At 42.0% G+C, this 25,367-nt stretch overlaps 4 protein-coding genes across 13 annotated transcripts; 1 reads left to right on the top strand and 3 right to left on the bottom strand.

Annotated features, from left to right (window-relative positions):
- Positions 1–358: 358 nt before the first annotated feature.
- Positions 359–10,060, bottom strand: LOC111270096 (paxillin). 7 transcript variants are annotated; one of them, XM_022850122.2, is made up of 3 exons: positions 10,000–10,060; positions 9,258–9,830; positions 359–5,166 (listed from the first exon to the last, which is right to left on the bottom strand). In XM_022850122.2, exon 3 carries the CDS (start codon positions 5,092–5,094, stop codon positions 3,352–3,354), a length of 1,743 nt encoding a protein of 580 aa, XP_022705857.1. In that variant the 5' UTR covers positions 5,095–5,166; positions 9,258–9,830; positions 10,000–10,060; the 3' UTR covers positions 359–3,351. The 7 variants fall into 7 exon arrangements, with proteins under 7 accessions (XP_022705857.1, XP_022705862.1, XP_022705859.1 ...); XM_022850127.2 differs by having other exon boundaries at positions 359–4,376; positions 4,836–5,166; positions 9,258–10,053; XM_022850124.2 differs by lacking the exon at positions 9,258–9,830 and having other exon boundaries at positions 10,000–10,059.
- Positions 10,061–10,224: 164 nt separating this feature from the next.
- On the top strand, positions 10,225–14,121 carry Trs20 (trafficking protein particle complex subunit 2). Its single transcript, XM_022850134.2, has 4 exons — positions 10,225–10,501; positions 12,223–12,373; positions 12,709–12,794; positions 13,763–14,121. The coding sequence occupies exons 1-4, from the start codon at positions 10,421–10,423 to the stop codon at positions 13,859–13,861; spliced, it is 417 nt and encodes a 138-aa protein (XP_022705869.1). The 5' UTR covers positions 10,225–10,420; the 3' UTR covers positions 13,862–14,121.
- A 411-nt stretch (positions 14,122–14,532) lies between these two features.
- Positions 14,533–17,359, bottom strand: Coq5 (ubiquinone biosynthesis protein COQ3, mitochondrial). Its single transcript, XM_022850128.2, has 4 exons — positions 17,056–17,359; positions 16,251–16,490; positions 15,683–15,951; positions 14,533–15,202 (listed from the first exon to the last, which is right to left on the bottom strand). Exons 1-4 carry the CDS (start codon positions 17,269–17,271, stop codon positions 14,989–14,991), a joined length of 939 nt encoding a protein of 312 aa, XP_022705863.1. The 5' UTR covers positions 17,272–17,359; the 3' UTR covers positions 14,533–14,988.
- Positions 17,360–19,292: 1,933 nt separating this feature from the next.
- Positions 19,293–24,574, bottom strand: LOC111270099 (leukotriene A-4 hydrolase-like). 4 transcript variants are annotated; one of them, XM_022850133.2, is made up of 3 exons: positions 22,664–24,574; positions 20,248–21,804; positions 19,293–19,428 (listed from the first exon to the last, which is right to left on the bottom strand). In XM_022850133.2, exons 1-2 carry the CDS (start codon positions 24,443–24,445, stop codon positions 21,514–21,516), a joined length of 2,073 nt encoding a protein of 690 aa, XP_022705868.2. In that variant the 5' UTR covers positions 24,446–24,574; the 3' UTR covers positions 19,293–19,428; positions 20,248–21,513. The 4 variants fall into 4 exon arrangements, with proteins under 4 accessions (XP_022705868.2, XP_086828491.1, XP_086828492.1 ...); XM_086972365.1 differs by lacking the exon at positions 19,293–19,428 and adding an exon at positions 19,705–19,791; XM_086972366.1 differs by lacking the exon at positions 19,293–19,428 and adding an exon at positions 19,932–20,017.
- Between the last annotated feature and the right edge of the window lie 793 nt (positions 24,575–25,367).

Raw genomic sequence — 25,367 nt, 5'->3', positions numbered from 1 at the left:
TTGGAATGACCATTTAAACTATATATCGAGCTTACAAGATCGAAAACTTCACGAGTGACTTTCCTAGGCTTCCTAAAAATCTACTGGCAGATTTTTCTACTGGACATCTATATGGGTCTGCCAGTACAACTTAATGGAGGAACTTGAATGATATCTAGATGAAGATGCTCCGTATTCCTAACTATAAAAGGTTATAACGAAAACATCACTGGATTTACAGAGACCGAAATTCTATCAAAAAATATCTGAAAAAAACCTGAGACGAGGAAAAAACGACAGAATATTCAACGGTGACTGAAAAACGCGCCAAACAAACGAGCCTGAAACACGTAAGCAAATCGAAGAAAAATACTTGACACACGTTTAATAACCAGATTTTATTTTGTCAATATCGATTTTTTGTTGCTGTTGTTGTCGTTGTGTTGAATTTGTTACAGTACAACTCGATGTATATTTATAGAAATTTATGTATATAGGTAATTGCGATGATCAGCTCTGATGGCGACCCTCGTGATTGGTTGCATTTAATTGTGCAGCTATCCGCACAGGGTTTTGCAGGCGCATTAGTAAAGCTGGGGCGGCGTCGAGGCAAGTAATGCGTGGTCATACACGGGAGCGAGTATTCGGATACACTCACAATTTCGAGGCCGTTTTGAGAGGTAAAAAAGAGCTCAAAATCGTTAAAAAGAAAGACAACGATCTTCAAGACGCACCCACGCCTCTTCGGTTGTTGAAAAAGAACTTTAAGTTTGGTTCAATAGCCCACATGTGCACAACAGCCCCACGCTTCATTGGATTCTTTCATAGCACTAAGCTTTAGGGCTCTGAAGAGCTCAAGACATTTATACCTTCTTTCAAAATAAAATCTCGTTTGTTTTTATTAAGCTTCTTCTGATTTCCTTTCATTATGCTTCTCCTTTCTTCTTGCTCCTGTTCTTCTTATTGTTATTCCTCTTCTTCTTATTATTATTTTGTAGTGATATATTTCTTATTCAGATTATGCCTAAGAAGATTGCACACCGTCCTTAACAAACTGACCTGCCCTTCTTCGACCCATTTGCACAAGACTTTCTTCTCTTCGCTCTTTTCTGTTCGTCGACATCCTTCACTGAGATACAATGTACGCCAGACATTGGGAAGGATCGCCGCCCCATGATTATGGCAAATATTTTTTAGATCGTATACATGGAAAACACCAGGTAACACATTTTCTTTATTATGATTACCATAATTATATACCATTACTTTTTCACCCGCCGAGACTTTGACACATTCTTCCTCCCAGAACTTATATTATCCGGTGTTATCAGTCACTTCCTTTCAATCCTCTTCATACACTCAAAATCGCTTTATCATAAACTATTATTTTTCACTCCTCTAGACAACCCTTTGTTAGTCTCCCTCTGTTAGAACGTAAATTAAAATCTTTACAACTTTCGCGTAGTATGGTTCTGTTTGTTTACACGACAGCCATGGTAGATAGGCGTCGTCTGTCACTACAGTACATTATATTTCTCTTCGGTTATTACAAAGCCAGCTGTGTCTCTGATATCTGTGTGTGAATAGTGACGCGTTTCCCTTTGCATATCAAAGGCGAGTGGTTTACCAGAGCTAGTGGGCAGCTCTGCAAAAGGCGAAATGGATGTTTCGCCCCATACCGTAAAATAAGGCAAGGCGGGGGCGATGCACCGAACCAGTGTTCAGTCTGACTTTACTCCTCATTTCTTTCCGTTGTTATCTTTGTCGCACTCGTTCATCTGGTAATATCTCCACAGACTTTCTTGACCCTGCTCTTTTCTTCTTTGACGTCGTTGTTGTTCATCGGCTATTGGGCACCGCCCTTCAGCAGAAGTCACCCGTGGGCCGCACAGGCGCACGTCCGAACTCCTTCCTTATGGCTTGACAATAGTCTTGACTTTGCTTGGTTTTGGCTGGAAGGCAGGCGAGCCTGACTAGCTACTGACTGGACCAGATTAGGCTTTCGGGACCTTGTCGCAGACCTTCCGTTGTGATATCTCGGCCAGCGCTTCAACGGTTAAAAGGCGTCTTCTTCCCGTCGAAAGCTTGGCCGAGATCAGTTAGCCAATAGGGGTCTCACCATAGACAGGCCTTGCCTACCAGTGATGCTTGGTCGGCGTCACAAATAATCTATCAAGAATTAGAAAATGATGCTAAACGCCAACGCCATTAGACATTGCTGCCGAATTAAGAGGAATAGCTAGCAGGCACAAACTGTTAATGTCCATTCATCTATTCAAATTTTCATTACGAAGCCCACAACGTACGTTTTGCTTATCCAATGATATTTATAATAGCGTCGTTGCTTCCGGGAGTTGATTTAGCTCAGGTTGGAGGGCATTATTATGTGGAACCGTTTCGAATGCACCAGTCTTCCTGTTGGCGTTTAGCAATCGGTCGATCAATCAGTTAACTTATTAATCAATCATTGATTCATGTCATTAATAGGATATGAAGCGGAATTTTAGTTATCAGTTTCCTCCAAGTTTCGTTCTTGTCTTCTCGACACTGGTCACTGAATAAGAGTAGCAATAGTAAATTAGATACTTTTCGGGCTTTGTTAACTTAAGTCGACTATTACGTTCGCCGACATCTTGAAGTATTCCTGGGTTTTACAACGTTGTGCAGCTATTTCGCTATATGTATATATGTAAGTAACGTTCGTAGATCTTATATGTATAATTTTTTCTCAGTTACAACAATCAATTACATCAATCGTTGTTACTTTTATAATTATTATTATTACCACTATTTAGTTAGATCATCGTGAATCGAGTCGAGTCAATCTGTGGCGGCAACGTCGACATGGGCCGCCAATCAAGGTGCGTTCGTCTGCTCAAAATATGTTCTGCTCGATACGTCCGAAAGCCGCTCATATCCATCATGAATATCCATCATTTAAATGAATACCACCACACTTGTTGCGGATGCAATAGTTTTTTTTGGCGAGTTTTCGATCTCTCTTTCGTAGCTACATTCTTGTTTAACACTTCTTGCGCGCCCTTAGGCTAAAAATTGCTGACATTAGTTGGTTAGCTGGCTGATGAAACACCACGGAGCAATGGCTAAGGTATGCGATTTTATTTCCATGTACGACACCACAGTTACAGTGGTTTTCGACGAGCTAAGTCTCCATTTTTGCTTAGCTCACATTGTTATGCCGGTTTTGTTCTGATCTGCGGTGAAGATCAATTCTGTTGACACTAACTTTTCGTTATTGTCAATAGCGTGCATTTTACTTAAACTGAAGTGCACGTAGTCCATGATGTGAACATCGTCCGTGGGTTCTTGGTCGCCACCAGCCTATTCCGCATTGTCTGTACATCAGTTCCTCTAGCTATAGAGTTTTTCGAAACAATCATGGCAGTAAGGTTTGTCATTTTCTTCCTTGAAGGTGCCTTTGTTGAGTTGTTTCAGACAAAATGAGCATACGAAATGTTCTGGGTGGTACTTGCGAAACATGGCCGTGATGCAACGGCCCGAGATGGGTTTGTGGCAGCCAGCACAAAGCGAGCCTCGCTTGGCGTGATAATGAGTCTCACAGTATGGCTGTCCCTCGTAGTCATAAAACGAGCCGCCTTGGAACGGCTGCAAGCAATCCCGACAGACAAAGCACTCGGGATGCCATTGCATGCTCAGCGCCGAAATGTAGTTCTCTGTGATGGGCATACTACAGCCCGCGCACTTTGGAGCAAACATAGCGAAGTAGTCCTCTCGGCAATACGGTTTGCCGTCCTTCTCGTGGAAGCCTTCCTCACCGAACTGACGGCCGCACTGTGCGCAAAAGAAGTGTTCTGGATGCCAGGTACGGTCGAGGGCCGTCACGCACTTATCCAAAATTGGCCCATTGCAGTAACTGCAACGTGGTGAGAAAATATTATGGTAGTCCTGCTCACAGTAAGGTTCACCATCACGCTCATAGAAGTTGCGTGTGCCGAGTTCTTGATTGCAGTGGGAGCAAACGAAGTGCTCCGGATGCCACATGCGGCCCAAAGCTGTCACTACCTGGCCAACAATCGGCTTCTTACAGGCCGCACAGCATCCTTTGCCGGCACCGGCATTTACGCCTTGGTTGTTCATGTCCTCACGAAGAGAACCAAGCATCGAGTCAAGAGCCGAATCGCGCGGCCTAGGTGTTGAGTGCGTCGAGTGTGAGGAGGTAGGTGTGACGAGGGTACGGGCCTCTTTCCTTTGCGGCTGATGATAGTGACTGCTCGAGTAATACGGGTCGCGAAGGCGGAACTCGGAAAGCGAAGCCATGAGACTGTCCAGCTCCTGGGTAGCGCTTGATCCATGCGGATTAGTTGGAGTTCGAGGACGACTCGACGGCCGGCTTCCCGCAGAAGTCGAACGGTTATCTGTGTTCGAATAAACTTTGTAAGATTGCGGTGTAGGAGCTGGTTCAGTGCTTTGGGTGTACTTACGATGCGAGTACTCATCGCGGTGAGAATCGTGCACAAAGTAGCCGGAGCGACCAGTGGTTTTTGGGATGGTGGACTTCAACTCATCGACCATGCGTTCGTGGTTGAGGTTCACCTTAGGACAGGGTGACTTAGCACGGTAGGACGAGGGTGAACGAGCACGAGGCAAAGAATTAGACGAGCCAGAAGTGTAATGGTGCGTGCTGCGATGTGAGGTATACACAGGGGACTTGGGACGGGAAGACATCTGCTCCGTGCGGATCATATATTCGGAAGTGGTCTCATATGCAGTACCACCATTGGTCAATGGCGTAACATCGGCCACATTCACGATTGAGTCTAGATAAGAAAGATTATTGGCCGCACGAATCGGCGACTGAGCCCTTTCAGACGTACCGTGTGCGGTGATGGTCTCTTTGATCACGTGCGAATTCTGGTAGATGGGATCATGCATTTGGTAAGTGTACTGCAGATCTTTGGTCGCTGTTTCTGGCACGATCTGCACAGGGGTAACGGGACGATCCACCACGGAGCTGGATGTCGTTGTTCGGGGGCTGGTTTCGCGTCGCTCCATACTACCTGATCGTTTGTAGCTGACCTCATAGTCGCGCCGGGACGACTGCAGGTCAGCGAGGAGATTGTCGAGGTTCTCCATCAGGGGTTCTGCCGAAGCTGATATCAATAATGGTGGCTAGCTCGGAGGCGCAACGGCCGTACGGCCGGAACACTGCAAAGGGACACCAACAACAACGAAACAGGAACTAGAAAAATTACCAGTAACGGTGACAACGGTTGACTCACAAATTCGATAACAAAAACAAACGAAGACGTCACACTAAACAACAATATCACAAGTCAATAGCGGCAAATATAAGATTCCCTATCACGCTTAAATGATATCTTAGTCACGTTGCCGTATCGTTGTCGTGTAACGTTGCAGTTATCCTTTTCCGTAGCAGTCTCTATATTGCCTAAACACATCGATCGGCACACTTGAACTACGCACAGGACAATAATGTCAGTTGCCGCGAAGTCTCCGAAGCGTTCCGCCGTCCACCCGACAACGGCCAAACAACAGCGGGCGGCAACTCCGCGCCAAAGGTCGCCGCCGGCTCGGAGTCCGAAGGCGTCTCGAAGTCACAAGGTCGCTACAGATGCAACCGTAGACCACTACGCCGAACCGCCTGCGCGCTGCACGATTTCTCCTGCGCTCTCTTTGTCTGCCAGCCTATATCTCTGCGTCTATCTCCTTTTATTTTATCCTTTACTTTGGCAATCACACTCGCCCCTCGCCTATCACCTGGCTAATACGACTACACTATCGCCGTGTGTATCTTTCGTATGGTCGCGTTGAACGGCGCAGCCGACTATTAGTTCAGCGCTCGCACTGTTTCTCGCTGTATGTTGAGGTGCCTTGGAGGATTAAGCTGCAGCAACGGCTGCAGTGTAGGCACAGAACAGAGGCAAGAGCGATGCTCTTGCCAATAGACTGTACCAGCAAAAGCTTAGAACACTCTTTGGTGCTTTTGTGTCCTTACAGCCCCACTGGGTCGGCTGGTGGGGATGCGCCACCGCGGCCGCCTGTTAAACCGTCGTTCTATCGAGCTATATAGCTGAGGCCAGTCAAAGACAAACGAGAAATTCAGGTCACTACCACTACGAAGTCAATTGTTATTACAACTGAGGAAGACAGTACGGTACGCTAGAGGATCCGCGTGCAAAATACATGGGGGAAAACGAGCGGGCGGGCGTACAGGCGAACTAACTCTACGGCAGCGCTGCACGCGATAGCCTGGTCGCAAGCCCAGCAGACTTTGTTGGTAGGAGGCCGACTGTCAATGCTGAATAGAGGCAAAGAAGAGACGCCTCTACGGAGATACGGAAAAAGAGAGATTTAAGAGAGTACAAAGAAGCTCTAGTGATCAACACACTCGTTGGTTCTAGTGGCGATGTTCGCACCCTACAGTCTTAATAGCAACGCACTCAACGTTCGCTTGCGTTTGGCCCTTTGTCGTCGCCGGTACTAAGCTGCCCCCTGAATCTAGTAAACTTTTATGCTTGGTAGGGTAGTGACGCACTTTGCCAACCACATCCAGTGGCTGTTGCTGAACGTCCAACCGCTCAGCGGCGTACCGCACAATTGACTCAGTCACAAAATACGACTTCGTCAGTCAGAAGCCGTGATGAGTGTAGCGTCGCCCCAACGCCGCGTTCTTCGCCTGGGAGGAAGGGAGGTAAAAACTAAGGGCAATCAAGCCAGCAAGTCAGCCAACGGGCTTAGACGAACGAAAGCCAAGACGACGCTCACGTATAACCATTTGACTACTAGCAACAATACCACACGATCACCATTACCAGTGTCCCAACAACGGTGGCAATGGCAAGACCACAAATAGCCGTAGCCACACAACTATGACAGGCACCGTAGCGCCGGCGAAGGCGGATCGGATCCAACCATGGAAAGGCGGAGCACGGAGCCGTAACGAAGACGGCCTCGCCACCGCCATCGCCGCAGCCGCGCTCGTCTCAGCACTAGCGACGGCCGTCCGGCTGAAACGACAGACTCTGCATGGAGCGACAAGCTAAAATAAGAGAGTTGCCTGTTTTTCATAGCTGCTGGTTCGCTGCTTTAGTTGCTTTATTCGTATTAGTCCAGCAGTAGTAATAGCGACAGTCAATGCTGAGTAATAGTTTCTCGAATGGACACTGCGGTCCACGGACAGACAAGTAGACGGGCACGCACGCGTACACACTCGTCATGAAACATATCCCCACCGAAGAGCGATACGTTCATAGAGGCAAAAAATGCAGATCTTCCCCGCGCAGTCATCAAACGCCCAGGATAGCAAGTGAGAAAAAGCTAGAGGTAAATAATTGACCAAGACACGATCTATAGCCGCAACGACAATATAATAGCATACGTTCTAACACATTCTCGTTCTGTTTTTTTTTGCTCTATTTGACAAAGCGATTTTTTTCCAATCGAATTCTTACTGGCACTGTTGTTGCTGCAGCCTTATCACCTTCGATTTTTAGTAAAATAGCCGCAGCAGCGACACTAGCGACACTGCTGCTACGATACCCTTTTTTTCTTTTTTTTTTTTGCTCCTCACACTCCTCTTAACCTGCGGCCCATGGACACCGATTGGTCTAGCGGTCTACACGAGCGCCGTTAATGGCTTACCACTTCGTCCTGCTGCAGCTGTACCATATTCTCCAAAACGGTGACAGTAACACAAAGGGTAGGAGAGCGGCGTTATGCAGATCAACACTGTATACGTACGTAATCCGTAGCTGTCGCAGCCGCTGACCACTGGCGTTCCCGCCATTGCGTGGATACTTAACCGCTTCATAGATGTAGATATCGGGATTGACTTCGAAACTTTCTATTGATGTACTACTCATATAAATAGTAGAAAAAAAAAAGCATTCGTGGTCATTCGTGTGTTGGGTTTCTGCCACGAATGACATAAAGTGACCACGAGCACTACCACAGCCACATGCTACCATCGACCGATAGCAGCAGTAGCAGCGGCTAAGGAGCCGTAAGCCAGCCGTCATCGTTGTCGTGGTCGCCAACCGGATGGCGCGTCAAACCATCGAAAACAGTCCCCCATTTAGCACTCCATAACGGGCACTCCGGCTATATATAGAATACTATGTGTGGGCTCGCACAAGGTCTCCAGAACATGTACGCGCGGCGGAGGCCGCGACGCCACCGGCTGACGCGTGTTGAGTGTATGTAAGCTTGAATGCGTTCCATTGTACGTACATGTGTATATGCACTTTTGTGGCATGTATATAGTTCTATATGCATGTGTACATGAATGTATCTATGTCGGTACATGCATGTGTACGTACCCTTCTCTTTTATGATAGGATGCCTGTGTATGGAGATGGCAGGTGTATGGTACATGCTGGTGTGTCCCTTGTCTTGCTACTAAGGATGCCGTTTTGTTCTCTTGTTACGGGTTGGGCGCTGACGACTGACGGCGATAACTGAGATGAAAATCAGTGGTGCTACAGTAATGCAGCAGAATTGGAAACGTAAGAATTTTGTCTTTCTTTTTTTGGGTAGTCTCGTTTTGGGTAGCTAGCCAGATATGTGGCATTATCATGGTGGTGACAACGACAAGCGGAGTCGCGCTTAACTGAGCATTACATGATCATTATCCAATGGCATTTTGCAGCAATGACTCCAAAAATAGCCAGAAAACAGAGGACTTAAAGATTTACCACAACAACAATCCATTGTTGCCATCATCAAACAGTTTATAAAATAAACAATAATCAGAAAAGTATGGGTAATCAGAACAACGTAAGCATTACTTAATGATCCCTCCATATTCAACACATTTACGAATCGATATATGAAATATACAGTTGACAGTGAATAGTTCTCTGAAAGAATTTCGAAAAAGAGAGGGCCGTATCCTATTTTCTTACGTATTTTTATAAACGCACAACCGTGTATGATCAGGAACGAGCGCGAAAGTACTCATCATTTTTGATGCTGGCCTCATATATAGTTTCTATTTGTCTTGTGGGGCCTCAAAAGAGCAACTTAACATAGGAAAAGCGCAGATGAAATTAACAAGGACTATACCATGGTTGAACGAGCCTACTCCATTCATACATCTACGTATGCAGTCACGCTATCAGTCATACGGAGACGCACATCACATTTGATACCCAGTATTGAAAGCCCCAAAAAGGTACACAATAACAAAGGACGATTCAGGAATGGATTATCCCGAACACTCCTAATACTATTCGTTCACAACACGTTCATAGGGAAATAAATACACCATTACCAACCGATCCTATACGATTCACGTGTTCGGTTTATACTACTACGCCACGCGATGCTGACAACCTGAAACACGTCCACAGCGCATCGCTGTTTTAAAGGGTTTTAGCCTCTACGATAAACGCTAATCAACACTGAACATCCAAAAACTGTCTCACCATAAGAATCGACCTCTCTAACACTTTTCTACCTGTTATACAGCATTGATATTGCACCTTTCACAAGATAAATGCTCAGTTCTAAATCGCTCGTGGCAAATGCTCAACAAGCTCACGACCTCTAGCGGGCAGATCCACAATCGTCCACGATGAAACTGTACCACCGCGACCGCGGTGCACATAGAAGCGACACGGGCGCCGCTGAGTCGTGCTCTTTTTGGCCGAACACTTCTGGGAGAAAGCAGGTTAGTGGGGTGCCTAACTGGACGGCCTGGAACAATAACAGCAGCATGAAATAGCCGCCGATACAGTCAACTCGACTCCATTTTGCACAACCGTAGCGTCGGTCGTCTTCGAAGCGAAAAAACCCAAGGGCATGGACGGTACAGCGCCTAGTTATTGCTTCTGCCGCTGTCGTTATTCCTGTAACAATAAACTCATACTAACGCGCGTTAGTGAGAAGAGAGCGCAACAACACAGGTCCCGAAAGTAATTGTGGCCTGCTGCTTTGTTGACTTTATTCATAAACTGACTCAATCGAATTAGACTTGCACTAGGCCGAACGTCAAGATTACGCTGGAAGAATACTCACAAACTGATCTATGAGGCCCGCATATCTGCATTGGCCGCCCGCACAACCGGGCAGGTTATAGAGCAGACGCGGTGTATCCAACTATGATCGCCAGCCGAGTCCAACTACGACAACAACACCATGGAAACGGGATACGGCCAGATGATTTTAGGCTACAAAAAGAGTTTAGTGTCTAACAGACAGAACAGGATACACTCTCACCGAGAACGGCTGGCACATCTGGCGTATCCAAAGTCAACCGCTAAATAGCTGACAGGAGGAGGTATGCACCCGTGTTGGAGCATTTGGTAGCAAATAATAAGTGGAACTTTTCGGAATTCGAACTTGTCCTGATCGATTATCGGTGTAGCCTGCTGTTGCTGTAGGTTCGACGAAAAGCATACTAGTCGTAGTAAGGCTGATTAATCGCAGTGGCAGAAATATGACGACATATTATTTCGTCATTGTTGGCCACCATGACAATCCCATCTTCGAGATGGAGTTTGCATCGAAAGGTGAAAAGGTGTGTGAGTGTTGTAACACAAGCGCAAATAGACATACGCGTGGAATTTGTTGCTATTCAGTGTAATTTTGATGGTTTTGATCGGTTGTGACACTGCGGAGATGAAATTGAAGCGTTATCGAATTAACATTTTGCATCGTATCTCAATGTTCTGTTAGATTGTATGGATATAGTTGAATAGTTATCGACTTACTTACAAAAATATTTTACGTTCTGTACTTAAGGCCCTGGACAAACTTTAGAAGGCTGGCTCTCAGCACAAAACGAAATGCCCGAATTCTAACCTAAGCCACCATGTGTCCTAAAGTTTAGCGGTTAAACACGTGACCCAGTGTGCCATCACGAAGATCGTATGGGGTCATTTGAAAATAACGCGTATATATTTGATTGTAGAGTAACTTTTAATTAAGTATTACTTAATTTCTATTTATAGCCATTTAATTCGTAGAAAACTTTAATCGATTGCCCACAATTATCGGAAATGTTCACGCAGAAAAAAGAACGGGCTATTGATTGTGTTCATGCGTTTGACGCTAAGCTTAGTGGCTATCGATCCTTCAATGCGTATATAAAATGCCTTGTTTCAATTTAATTTTGCGTCATTGGTACATTGGTCATTTTTGATCATTGAAAATTAGCTTTGATCCAAATAATCGGTAAGATATCCGTAATGTTTAGCAAATATAATACTGTTTGAAATCATATAGATATTGTGGCAAATTTATTCGCAGTTCGGTGGACCATCTGTGTAATGCATATCTCAGCGAACCACTGAACGACTTGTAAATATTTTTGATAATTCTTTCTGTTGCTTCGCTCACAGTGATAGTGCTATATAGTGATAATAACCCTTAAACGAAATTTTACCAATTTAATAATTGAATTTCTGTTTGTGCGATTGAGAATATTGAACTGCAGCGTAGCACCAGAAAAACCCATAAATTAAAGGCACGATGCCGTTATATCTCAGGCTAATCGACTTAGTCCTACTGTTCATTTATTTCCGCAGACAGACAAGACAGGCCAGCTTATTTGTGTGTCGCTACTTGTGATAGGAGAGAAGCGGAGATAGTTCCTTCAAACATATTTCTAGTTAAAGTCCGATTCAAAAATACAGATAAGCGTTAAATAAGCAGGCGTTAATGTTTGACGTTGATCAAGCAATCACGTTACACTGTGGTTTACGTGACCTAGTGCAATTCGAGCGTCAATCATACATTTCTGTTTCATCATTTCTGTTCTGGCGGTCTGGTTCTAGGTGACAGTTTTATGAGAGACACTAAAAGGAGGTGCGGGAATAATGAAATTTATATTGAGCCTTTTGAGAGAAAAAAAGTAAACGTGTCTGAAATCAGTCGTGCAACCATTAACCTACTGTGTGCAGATTGGACGATTCGACCTTTAAAAACCACATGCTCAAGTACTAGTTCCAGCAGAAAAAGAAATGCCTTTTGTCATAAATAGACCCGTCTCTCTAATATTTTGTCAATGTGTTATTATTATTTTCCTTGGGAAATTTCGCCAATGTAATGGTTTTCATTGTACAGTTTTTTTTTTTTTTTTTTTCTGAACCACTATTCGTTCTCGGATATCTACGAAGTCATCTAAAATTTTCAGTCACTGGCATCTGATATAATCATAAGACTGCTATCTAACATAAATGCACTTGCAAATTGTGGTTTTTATTATGTTTTAATTTAACCGACCGCATTCTCTTTCAGCGCGAGGACAACGGACGTTACCTAAATCAATTTGTGGCCCATGCAGCACTCGATCTCGTTGATCTGCACGCGCAGCAGAACTCCTCCATGTATTTAAAATGTGTCGACAAATTTAATCAATGGAGCGTTTCCGCCTTCGTTACAGCGAGCAGTGAGTCGATACATAGTTATATGGTTTAAGTTGATCTATATTATATAACGAATGCTGACTCGTCATATGTCCACTTGGCGATGGTATATTGTAAGTTTTGCCCTATCCTTGTCCTCCGTAGCACATCGTAAACTGCGCCGTTGGTTCTAAAAAAACGTCGCTTTCTGTTCATATATAGCCCACATTTATTACATTGCATGTGTCTCTCTAGTTATTTCACTAGTTATATCCGCCACTGGCTATGAGAGTTACATTGGAAATCATCGATTCCCTATCGTACCAGTCCACTTATTATAATATCGATGTTTATAATAGTGCTTACAATTGTGTTTCAGAGATGCGTTTCTTAATGTTACATAACGTTAAAAATGAGGAAGGCATTAAAACGTTCTTCCAGGAAATGTACGAAATCTACACAAAGGTAATCACTCTTGGGCGAGACCCAAATTCTCGATTTTGTAATTGTCCGATGTAATTGTTCCATTTGTCATTATAGAACAGGAAGTAATGAGCCATTATAAAGAACAAACAGTATCGAAGTATTTATGTCACCCGGTAATCATTTCTAGAGGCTTCAGAGTGCCGATAACAAAGCTCGAAGTAGTTTAAAGGACCTTGTTTAGTCTGCATTGAATGGTTATATAATGCTGGCCAGGGGGGTCGTTGCTGAAGGTCCCACCAACAACACTTATTGTACGGCTTGTGGGAGTAAAGTTACATAGTACAGGCACAGATTTAAACGCAGCCCGGTATGTTGGTTTCTGACGCAAAGTTGACACATTGAACCAAGTTCGAGTCATAACACAGATCACCATAATAACTGGTTTTACAATCGTGCTATCATCTGCTGTCTCACGAACTCAATTTAGTTTAACGGATTTTTTTTTGTTGTTTGTATGCTTTCTTTGTACTTCTATTTCGAATGAAAACAGGTACGTTTTGCCTCTGGGATGTTCGCCAGGAGTCGATAGATGCATAGTGATACCTTGTACTAATTCTGTTTATTTAGTTGTTGAAAACATGCTTTTGCCTTTTCACGTTGTCAAGATAATCTCTTTTTAGTCACAACGTAGTCAGTCTTCAGCTTAGTATAATAACAAAACGTAAAATTAATACAAGTTTTGGGGCTAAATAAAGAAATAACCAAGGTGTAGGTAACTAGTTTTCACTCATATAAAGAAGACAAAACTTATTAAGACAGTGATGATCTAACTCCAGCGACTGATTATAGAGCATATGATGTCTCGTCGAATTGATTATCTAGTAGCATGCAGAACCACCGTCGGCTGATCGTTATTCGTCGCGTTTTATTTTATATATATTAAATATATATAATATTTATAAATATTAACTTATATTGTTTAATTAAGATTTGAAAATTATTTGCAGCATGCGCTGAACCCTTTCTATACGCACAATACGGAAATAAAATCACCGGCGTTCGACAAAAAGGCTCACAGTTTGGCCAAACGTTATCTGCTTTCATAGAAAAATGCCGCCGTTCCGTACCGCCGGGGGAATTCTGCACATAGATATATGTATATACATTATATATAAAATATTAACAAATAGCTATTGATTAACTCGTCGTTGTATATTATTTTTGCGTGGTATCGACGATGTGCCTTTATTTACAAAATCTGTGGGTTGCATTGGAACAAAGGTTTATAAATGTATTCTTAACTCAGGTGTGAATAAAATAGCCCCTTTGTCGTGGTATACTTGACAGTACTTCAAACAGAACGTTAGAGCTTGTGTCATTTTCATTATTGATATGCTTTATTTTACGTTAATAAGCACATTGAGGGAGTGCCTAGAATTGAGCGACACATGTGGGTGAAAATTTTATAGGCACATATTTTTAATGTCTTTACAACGTCATTACCTCCAAGTTAGACCAATAGGTATAATAATATAGTATTATAACACTATGTCACACCACCTCTTTGCAAGAACTGATTGAACAAAAGGTTAACTTTTTGTACCATCGAAAAGTGTTTTTTTATTTTTAATACTCATTAATTTGTCGATTCTGTAAATAATCATTGTATTCTATCAATCGTATTATTATTTGTTGAAAACTCAATTTAAAAGGTTCGTAAGCTGCCATTAATAGTTATATAAAATATATACATTTCTGTATAACGAAAAAATTCAAATGCAGAGAACAGAAATAAGAAGGCATTTTATTTAAATTTCTAATCACTGAGTGTCAGTCGGTAATCGACTAGTCTGGTCAATTAACGTTTAGGCTCTAGTTATCCTGTCGTGTAAATAATGTGTCGCACTACCTTTGACGGATGTGCATAAAAAAAGAAATAAAGAAACTGCTAACCTTAGTTGGTCAAAAACAGACTCACTATTCGATACTTAAGAATTTATATTTATTTCATAATATATTGCAATATGGAGCTTCATTAAACAGGCCACCTTAGATATTGCGAGACTTAAGTAAATTGATTTAAGTAGATTAGTTAACTTGTCAGTTACTAATCGAGCTTACATTCTATGACGATATTGGAAAAACAGCACGGTTGTGTCTGTTGAAACATGCATCTGCGTGCTCGACTGCGTTGTGATCCTGTCTAATTATGTTGAATTTTCATGAACGTGCTCTACAGTTTAAATCCAACATGTATAGCCGCAATGCCATTGAAAAGGTTTTCATAGGAGACGCATTTAAATCCGGCCTCGCGAATCATGTCAGCAAGCACCTCCTGACTAGGAAACTTCCGAATGGATTCGACCAGGTACTGGTACGATTTCCAGTCACCCGCGAGCAATTGGCCCATCACGGGGATAACTTGAAATGAATACAGGTCATATATTCTGCAGGACCGTTAAAAAACAAAAGGGATGTGACTTATTTTTATAACAAGAAACGACTCGTATAACCCATTTACTTTTACACTTGTGGTGGAATTACGGTAAAAGAATGACAGACTGGTGTAAAAAGGTTACGAATAGAATTGGGTAGCAGAGAACGCATAAATTAGAGCTGAAACTGACAGCTACAGAATATAGATAAAGGAAAACAGCTATAACAGTACTAATGTATTTTCTTGGACATATGTTTTTCTCTGTTGATGTATTACTGGACTTTATAATCGAAATAATTCAGGATATAAAGGTAATTCAGATATGAATAGAAGATAAGTAACTCTCCCACAAAAAAATAACAATATACTTATAAGGAAACTGAAAATGTATTGTAAATGTGCTCCACTAAACAGAAATCTGTAGAAATATACTGGACTAGCTGCTTGTAATAACACGAAAGGTTATGATAATACTAGCGAGCTAACTTACCGAGACAGTACAGGGTTATCAACATGCGAGAACTCAAGGCAAAAAAATCGTCCTCCAGCTTTGAGTACCCTGTGTGCCTCTTCCATGGCTCGGTCCATATGCGTTACGTTACGCATGCCAAATCCAATGGTGACAATGTCAAACTTCTCTGGTTCAAAAGGTAAATTTTCAGCATCGCCTTCCAGCCACGTCAGGTGGGGCTCAGGTGGGACTCCAGGGCGAGCTTTTCCGACCGCCAACATCTCTGTGCTGATATCGCACACAGTAGCCTGCCATCCACACATTTTGCAAACAAACGTGTATTCATTAACTAGCCGTCGCCAATTACATACTGTCTTTGAATGGATAAACGCTAAAAGAATTCCAGTAAATACAACGGACACATGAAACATGCATTTTTTGTTTGTCATTTAACTGACGTGCGTTAAATGCTCGTCCGATAGGACTCATGGAAGCAGTTGATTTTTATTGGTGCTCTGTTATCAATGAATCTGTATGTACCAGTCGAACTCTTCATACGCTCGCTTGAGTGTATTAGTGAACGACTTAAGTGAGTCACCGCACCAACCTTGGTATCTTGTTCACTTCGAATGCCCAGCCGTAGGCCGTTAATTTTCGCTTGTTTAAGAAAGCGCAGCGCAATATCTCCGGTGCCGCCGGCCACGTCAAGAAGCTGTTGTCCTGGTATAGGCCGAATCCGTTCAACAAGATAATCTTTCCAGCAGTGGTGAACCCCAAACGAAGTAACATCGTTCATCAGATCATATTTGGACGCAACAGAATCGAAAACACCTTTCACGAGGTTTTTCTAGAGGAAGTTCATTGGTAACGACCAGATATAAGCAATAAAAATCACCAATGTATTGGTAAGATAATGCAATTTTGACATACATCTAATGTTCGTGCATGTCTGATAGGTACTCATTGAAACAATTAATTAGTAAATATTTATTAAACCGTGAAATGGTAATTAAGCAATTTAGAGTTTGAATCAAAAGTGTTATGTATAACCTTTCATGAACGACTACACAAATAAAAAAAATAATTTTTTTTTTTAGTTTTTACATAAATCGCCACAAATGTGTACATTGGAGTCGTGCTTAGATCTCAACGATTTCGGTACACTGTACCAGTTTTTGTACTTTAGATGAAGGTGTTTCTGACTCTATGAAACTACCTTCACAAAGTACCTGAGTATCCCATTACAACTCTATAGTACTTTCCTTTTTCTGCTTTGAAAAGTGTTTCCAACAGACTTTCTACTTAATCAGCGCCCTGTCTCTCCCATCAACTATAGCCTTACCAACGCTATAGCTGATACCGGCGCTTTGCCTGTTTTATCAGTCTTTTATTAAATCTGTCAATAGACTCACCTTCTGTTCGGCTGAGATTTTCTCAAAACCAAAGGTTGTGTTGTGAGCTTTAGCTGCTTCTTGCGCGCGGGATTTTACTTGATTTACTGAAATGGTCTTCGAGTCGGAACAGTTTCTAGTACGAACAGAGTCTGGCATTGCAGTGGGGCAACAGGCACCCAGAGGTCGGATAGAGCGGCTACCGACAAGGCAGATCGGTCTAATTAAACTTTGCATTGTCTACCGGATTCACTCGTTATGTTACTTTGTGTCTTTAGCAGTGATAATGAACTTTGACTTGGCTGAAAACATTTAGAACGTTGTATCAGGTGCACGCGGTTGAGATTCGATTGGTTGGATGATGTGCTGATCTTTGCATAAGACACAGATGGAGGAATCCAGCTACAAGGCGGCTCACTGTGTGGGTTGTAGTTTTGCGCTATGTGGGTACAAATTAAAAGGTTTAATTAAGTGGGCACCACAGGCCCCCGCGACAGCTTAGTGGGTAACGTATTCGGTAAGGGGCACGGTGTTGTCTAGGTTTGAACGCGGGCATAGACACACTTCGTTTCACGTTGAGAACCAGCCATCAGATGGCATGCCTAACGGCGATACCAGACGTGTCACGTAGAAGTGGGTACCCCAAGGAAGTCTTTTTATTGTGATAAAATTAGTTAATCATTGTAGAGTGAGTTCATTAACTCATAAAAAAAATAATAAAAAGTGGATTAAGGGAAGAGATTTTATTGAGAAATTTGGTAAAAACTACTAATACGTTATATTCGGGACGTCAGCTGGTGTAAAGTAGATATAGAGGACAGAAAAGACATATAATAGATAAAGGTTTTGCAGTGCCCATATGGGAGGGCCAATAAATGCATAGTATGAAGTTTAGTTTATTTGTCTGGACACGGTCTTCTACCTGTTTCATAGCATGAAGAATTGATGCTATTATGAAACCACTGCAGTCAATAAAGGCCATGTGACAGCAGAATGGGCCAATTTAATTGAAGCGGTACTCCTTACACGTTGGTAAAGCTTGTGCCTTTCAATAAATTGCAATTAGGTCTTACCAACTATAGCTCGCTCAGCTAGCATTAATTGGCCAACTAAAGGCTAATAAATCCAAATACAGCCAGTCCACAGTTTATCTGAGCATAATTTAAATAGGCAGTTGTTGCCTATGACAAGATTAAACCAGGAAAAAGAAAAAAAAAGAAAGATATTTTTCAGAGCCTCTTATATTCCATGAGAAAAGTGCTCGCATAATTTCATTATCGATCATTGACTAGTTGAACGTGTTCGAATTTCCGGTTGTAACGAGCTTCCTTATAATGGAAGATTGGTCTTTTGGACGAAACCCTTAGTGAGGTCTTCAGCGATGATCTCGATAATTCGTTCAGCTGGCCATCTAAATGTGCGCGTTAGCAAATTTAAAATCGTACTAAGTGCTGCACTCAGCGGGCCACGAGTAGGAGAGCGGAAACCTAATCCAGAACTTCCCAGGAAGCTGAGCTTAATCACCTGTGCAGTCAAGTCAGTTTGTATAATCGATTCGGTATAAAAATTATCGGCGTAAGTTGTCGTCTTTATTTGACATGTCGATCACCAAATGGGAACTATGATATGCTAATAGTACGCACGATCATTTTATCTTTATTGTTTACAGAGGCGGATAGGTTTCTGCTACGAGGTTAGCTTCATATGTCAGTCCTTAATTCGAAAACGAAAGAAGTACGTGGTGTTCATGATACTAAATCAGGCATCGCATATTGTACACCTAATATCAAGTGTCTCCAATTTTATTCAACATTTTATTTATTTACACCGATACTGTTGTGGTTATTATCGTAAAGTGGATAATCAAAAAAAATCTATGCTAATTATTTTTTTCCATACACTTAGAGATAATATAGATTTGTTTCAGATTTCTCATTGTGACATCGATTTACAATAATATCCCACGTGCTCATATTCATAAGTTACTTTTCTATTTTGCTTTGTTTTATACTATGCCACATACTGTATTGGGTTCCAGCAGTTGCACACTGAATTATCACCAATAAAGATATAATGACATAACAGGCCATAATAATATCTCTTTAGATTTCTACTGGATTTACGCTAGACACGCAGATGTTGTATCGAATACAATCTGAATCAGAAAAGCGTACCAAGTTAGAAATTTCACAGACATACCTTTGACTTAGCGCCAGGCTCTTTCGGTGGTCGGGGTACTGCAAGCGTTATATTCAAAAATAGCCAATCGAAATACACCAGAAATTCGCCGGCTGCGATACTCGCTAGGTACACTAAATCGAAGAGCACTTGAGGCGCCCGAATTGATAGTGGCGTCCACAGGTAAATGGTCTTTTCGCTGCAATACACTTCAACCTGCCGGAAAAATCGAGTTGGTAATTCATAAAAAAACTGTTTATTTTATTACTACTTTTTTTCTAACATTGTTAGCTTTCTGTTCCCGCTTTGTGAATAGGTATTGAAAATTACCGGTGTAGCATGACGGGCTTGCCTCCACTAAAAGGTCTAGACGGGCTAGGTCCTGCTGGACTCATCTGGAGTTTTTCCACTGAACTAATGCAACGGCATCGTAATCATAGGTCACAGCAACCGTCTGCCAATGCCCGAATTTGAACCAGCGATAGCCCAGTGCATCAAACGTGAAACGTATTGGCTACCTCAACGACGCCGCTGCCGCCGTCCTATGACGCTGTACGTTGTGCATTTGTATATATTATTCTGGTAAATATAGGAAAATAGATTAGTTAAAAAACGTTGAGCGAACCTTAGCCAGAACGTTGGTGGTATAGGCGCCGTATAATCGACCGTCTTTTAAGTCGAGTGCCCCCAGCCGAAAGGTTCCAACCAGAAGTGGTTCTGCCTGTTCGATAGCTTCCCTATTAAGATCTAGCGCCTTTTGTAATATATTAGAAGCAAAGTTCCCTCCCATACAAAGAAAAGACGCCTGCAAGGTTTCCAATGATTACTATGGTGCACACTTTCATTGAGAACTTACTGTATCGCTGACAATTGGCATTATTATTTATCGGTTAATAGTTATCCTAGGTATATCATTGCTTACGAATATTATAAAAGAAGCCTGGTATTTCACAACTGTTCATTGTATCATACAATATTATATATATATATATATATATATATATATATATAAGTATAGCGTATCGCTAAACCTACCTGGCGGGGCATTCTAATGCGTGTCTGGTTATCACTGGCTTCCAGATGACCAACTTTTCCCTCCTCACTCAATTTTGATGACACAAGACATGCATCAAAAATAATAAGTACAAAGACCGCCATCGACTTTTCTAAAATCGTAACTCCACCCGCTGTCTTCACTTGGCCGTTTCCACAAAACGAAAAAAAAAACTTCTTATAACAATTCCTATTCATTTGGTATAGTTTTTTCCAAGTTTCAATTTTTCCTTCAGCTGCACTTGACTGCCTCGTATTTATATTGGTGTGAGATCTGTAAAATGTTTGCGGAAGCTGTTCAGGTCCTTTGACCTGATAGTGATTTACCTGTCAGCTGATTAGCCAAGTTTTAAAACATTCTATTGAGGGAACAAATCATCGAGTGTTTATCGTCGCCTAGCAATCTGAATGAACACAATAGCTGAGATTGCTTGAATTTTTTGTATATTAGACCTAGTTTTTAGCCCGATAGAAATCTAATTAAAGCCGGTGGCATAAAGTGGCCTGATGTTTCAATGGAGCGCGGACAGAAAGTGATTGTAGCTATACAACAGCCAAATGAATAGTTTTGATAAATAATATATATCATCAACGAGACTTCAATGTCCTATTAAAGGCATTGTCCAGAGACTGTACAAGTTTAAACGACTGCGTATCAATCACGAATAAATTGTGCTATTATCTGTATTGGATCTAGTTCCTTTTAAGCTTTTTTTTTTTTTCTTTTTTAGCCACGCTTAGGACGAAAACCGTCAAAGATCATTCGACATAAGAGCTAAACTTGATGAGCTTTTCGCAGTTGAAATATGGACACTTTATGCTTGATAGAGTGAGATGCACATAATTTTTTGCCCTTATTAATGATCATTTTCAAGCGGGCTGTATCTCAGATTCTGCTTTTGTTTGAGCCGTCCACCTTGTCTCCTCGTGTACAGATGAAGACCTACAGTGTACAGGCGATCCTCTTCTGTTTAGTTGTTTAAAAGAAAATTTCTCAGAAAAAGTTCATTGACCAGTACTAGCTAATAGTACTAAATAACTAGTAATAGTTTCAAAATAACCGGAACCGTTACATTCTGTGATAGCTCACTGACTGGCTTGTGATGGTGGCCATTTTGAATAAAATAACAAAAGCCAACTTTAGCAAATATGCGAGTTGTTATTTATTCAATTCGTTTATTTATTTATCACAATTGTGTTGACCTGATGATAAGCACGGAACCAGTGGTCTGAAATAAGTGTAATACATTAAATGTCGTCCTTTTCACTAAACTTTTCTAGCTTGCCCTTTTTATCTGGTACTGAACAATTCCTAATAGACAGCATGTCCAAGAGTCGCTGAGTAACTTGCATCTGGCGCGGCCTAATTTCGTTGAGTAGTTGTTCCGCCGCACTCTTCTGCTCAGGCCAACGAAGTAACTCTTCGAGAAGCGGAAGCATGAACTTTATTCGACCGAACCGCCGCAAAAAGCCCTTGGTCGGCTCTACGGCAGGCTCATAGCGATTTCGCAAGGCTAACACCAACCAGGCAGTAGTAATCTGGAAGACAGCGTAGTGACTTTTGACGAAAAGCAAATTATTCGATTTTCGTTTTTAAACAAAAAGCTTCAGGCATAAGTGAAAACTTAAAATCTTCCATAACAAGCTTAAAGTGTCATTAAATATGAGTTATTAATGTAAAATTAAGTATGGTTTGGAATTATAAAACTTAAAATTAAATATAGTTTGGAAATTTTTTTCAACTTTTAGTTGAACAATAGCCTAAAGATCATGGATATACTATAGTCATTGATCACTAAGATCATGTACAGTCGATATTCACCTAACTTTAGGTAGTTTCATTTTTACGAAGATGTTACAGGCCACCATAAGCAGCATGCTCCGATTGACGGCTTTAGGTTGTACTGGACAGAAATTGCTTTAAACATGCAGTTATGAAACACTCATCTATCGTCTATTTAAGTTTTCGATCTTTTATAATTTCACATAAAATTTACATATCCTAGAGACTATCAAATGTTGCACATAGCAGTTAATTGAAGGCCCATTCATCGTTTTATGCTGTATAATCGAAAAATTCATCCAAGTAGAGAACGTTCGTCGAGTGTAGAGGATAGGGACTTAAGGCAAGCTTAGCATGCGTTGTTCAATTGAACCAATAAATAAAAAAACTTCTAGATCTAGCCAGGCATATATCACGGAACACAGTACTAATCACGATAAAACTACTAGAAGAAGCGTGAGTAAAGTATTTCGTAGGTGCAGCACCGTTCACGGATATATTTTTACTGACAATAAACCTCATTCATGTTTTGCCACGGTTAGCGGCGGTGGCGAACGTAAAATTTGATAGATTTGCTAACCTCCATAGAATGTTATTATTAAAACCTGCCCTTACCTCACTGTTTTTGCTGACATCGAAACCATACTCTGTGGACATTTTTTCTAGATGATTCGCGGTCAGACGTATTTTTTCCGCGTTCATCTTCGTGAGAAACGCAATTTTCTCCTGGGGCGAAAAATTTTTGATATCATTTGACGAAACTAGTTCCAGATTATTATGATTTATGCTACGCCATTTTTCTAATAGACGATCCACCTGTGCTTCCAAGCTGGTACTATAATCAGGTACGTAGCTTGGAAGTCCGCGGCCATGCAGCCATGCGTTCCAGTCAATTGATGTCAAATTATTTGTGGTGGCAAAAAAGGTTACGAAGCTGTCTTTCATTTCATCAGATTCAACAGCCTTATACGCGAATTGATCGACGTAGCTTTTCAGGAACGCGTTCATGGGTTTGTCGCCTCCAACGAGCTGCTCGAGGTACCATAAGAAAGTATGACCTTTTTCGTACCCAACGCGGTTTATCATATCATGTGGATTCCTACCTGTGAGGTTCGTCACAAGCCTAGTGTCGTCGAAGTCGCTGAGCTTCTCGATAATATCCTTCAATCTAATGTAACCGATTTTTGCCGAAAATTTTCTTTCATCACTACCGAACAGAGCTCCTTGGATCTTGCGCTCAAGAAAAACAGTAAAGCCCTCATTGAGCCAAAAATGCTCATAGGTTTTTGTTGTGACTAGGTTACCGAACCAGCTGTGGGCAATCTCGTGCGTGATCACGTTCGTAAGTGATTTGTCCCCCGTCAAAAGGGTTGGGGTTACGAATGTGAGGCAAGGGTTTTCCATTCCTCCATAAGGGAATGACGGGGGAAGCACCAGGATGTTATACATAGCAAAGCGGTATGCTCCCACGATGCGTTCAGCGGCGTCCAACATTTTGTCAATGTCGCTGAAGTCGTGAACGGCTGTTTCGAGGTAGCCTTTCTCTGCCCAAACTTCGCTAATACGACCGATCCGACGAGACTTTACGTCACCCACAGCAATTGCGATTAAATACGCTGGAACAGGTATGTCCTGGCGGAATCGAAACATCTTTGTTTTTTTAATTTCTTGAAGTTCATTAGTTGTTGTTTTATTTTGACGAGGTTGTCTCGGTGCGACACTTTTGGCGCCCATTAGAGCTACGAGGCTTTCAGGTACCTGCACTTCGGCAAAGAAGGTCATCTTCACCTGCGGTGTATCCTGACATGGGATCATACTTCTCGCGAAAATGGGCTGATTTTGAGAGTACATAAATGGCTGCTTTTTTTCCAAGGTCTGCGCTGGCTCTAGCCACTGAAGAGCGCCGGCCGTAGGCGATGTAGAGTAACTGATCACTATTGTTATATTGTTGATGTTCTCAGGAAGATTAATGCTCAGAGGCGCACCATAAATATCCGTTGCCAGACGCTCAAACGTCAGTGAGTTACCATCAACGTCTTCGACTGAGTGCACCTTAAGATCCAGACTGGCATCAAGCACAATCTTCTGCGCTCCCGGCTGTTTTATCACGTCATAACGGACCACCGCGTTTATCTCTTTAGCCTGAAAATTAACCGAAGCCCTCCAGTGAAATCTTTTCGTCACAGCTTCATTGGGATTCGAGCGAGAACTTGGATCGTAGATGAAACCTGTGGACAGTGTTTTCATCTTCCCATCCTGCACATTCGTGTCCGACTTCTCGTTCGTATTAAACAGTGGTTTAGTATCTTTTGATAAGTCAATCTCACCAAATAAAACTACTACAATTAGCCATATGCATAGGTGTTGTTGCGCAGCAGATACCATTGCCTCGCGCATCAGTTAACTGCCGTTTGAGCCGGTGTCCTGCAAATGGCGATTTGCCAGCGCCGTCAGGAGCACGCTATTTCCGCTGCAATCTTCGCTTGCGGTAGCTCACAAGTTGGTGTCGAAAGCCGGTCGTGTAGTTGTTACGATGTAGAGTGAATAGGATCGTATTACGAAGACTTTTATCTGTTGGTCGCAGCAACGACAGAAAGAGTTGCAACGAGAGGAAGGAGTTATCGGGGAAAACGGCAATCAGTCTATCATTTGCGCTAGCGTGGCGCGGCGTACACGACACGGCAAAGCATCAGATGTTCAATTTACATTTGCTATGACACAGTTTGCTGATTCGTGCCTCGCTTGCCGCTCATCAGGAAGTCAAAAAGATCTTTTGGATTTTCCATTTCAATTTGTCCGTTAAAAATAATTTTTTGTTGCATGCTCCGTCCATTTGAAGGATGCGGAATCAAAGATACGCCCGAAGCGAGGGACGTCTTGTTCATCTGATATTGAAATTCAGTTTACGCTTTGGCAGTTAGAGCACATACAGTTACATCAGAGAGATAAAATTTTAGAAAAAAAAAAAAGTATTTCTGCCGAAAGCGAGCTATCTTTGTCAAGCAAGGATTTGGGTTTCACTGATAATTCTTTCTGTGAAATTTCGAGCTTAAGTGAAAAAGAGCTTTCGTAACCGAAAAATTATCAGCGGTGAGCTTTGATCTCCACTGATACACTATTAAATGATGAACAGATATAAACGCATCATTATGTTAGCATGTATTCGACAAGACTAACTAAAATACCAGCGGTAGGCTGGTAATAAAAAATCCTCTGCTAATTATTCGAAATGCTCTACCTCTTTCCTTGATATTTAAATAGAGACATATTTTAACATGAGTAAACGGCCTAATCTAATTAGAAATACATTACAGACTCC

The sequence above is a fragment of the Varroa jacobsoni genome, unplaced genomic scaffold (assembly GCF_002532875.2).
Source record: "Varroa jacobsoni isolate VJ856 unplaced genomic scaffold, vjacob_1.0 scaffold_1445, whole genome shotgun sequence".
Lineage (NCBI taxonomy): Eukaryota > Metazoa > Arthropoda > Arachnida > Mesostigmata > Varroidae > Varroa > Varroa jacobsoni.
The sequence above is the reverse complement of the archived record's forward strand: the minus strand, read 5'-3'. Positions and strand labels throughout refer to the sequence as shown.

What these genes read in the sequence shown, in the direction of transcription:
- LOC111270096 (XM_022850122.2), bottom strand. Translation starts at nt 5,094, where the DNA reads ATGGAGAACCTCGACAATCTCCTCGCTGACCTGCAGTCGTCCCGGCGC.
- Trs20 (XM_022850134.2), top strand. Translation starts at nt 10,421, where the DNA reads ATGACGACATATTATTTCGTCATTGTTGGCCACCATGACAATCCCATC. An exon ending in TTGCATCGAAAGGTGAAAAG is followed by an intron (nt 10,502 to 12,222) that starts GTGTGTGAGTGT and finishes ATTCTCTTTCAG; the next exon opens with CGCGAGGACAACGGACGTTA. An exon ending in CGCCTTCGTTACAGCGAGCA is followed by an intron (nt 12,374 to 12,708) that starts GTGAGTCGATAC and finishes ATTGTGTTTCAG; the next exon opens with AGATGCGTTTCTTAATGTTA.
- Coq5 (XM_022850128.2), bottom strand. Translation starts at nt 17,271, where the DNA reads ATGCAAAGTTTAATTAGACCGATCTGCCTTGTCGGTAGCCGCTCTATC. An exon ending in GAAGTGAACAAGATACCAAG is followed by an intron (nt 15,952 to 16,250) that starts GTTGGTGCGGTG and finishes TGTGGATGGCAG; the next exon opens with GCTACTGTGTGCGATATCAG. An exon ending in GATAACCCTGTACTGTCTCG is followed by an intron (nt 15,203 to 15,682) that starts GTAAGTTAGCTC and finishes ACGGTCCTGCAG; the next exon opens with AATATATGACCTGTATTCAT.
- LOC111270099 (XM_022850133.2), bottom strand. Translation starts at nt 24,445, where the DNA reads ATGCGCGAGGCAATGGTATCTGCTGCGCAACAACACCTATGCATATGG. An exon ending in ATGTCAGCAAAAACAGTGAG is followed by an intron (nt 21,805 to 22,663) that starts GTAAGGGCAGGT and finishes GCTGTCTTCCAG; the next exon opens with ATTACTACTGCCTGGTTGGT.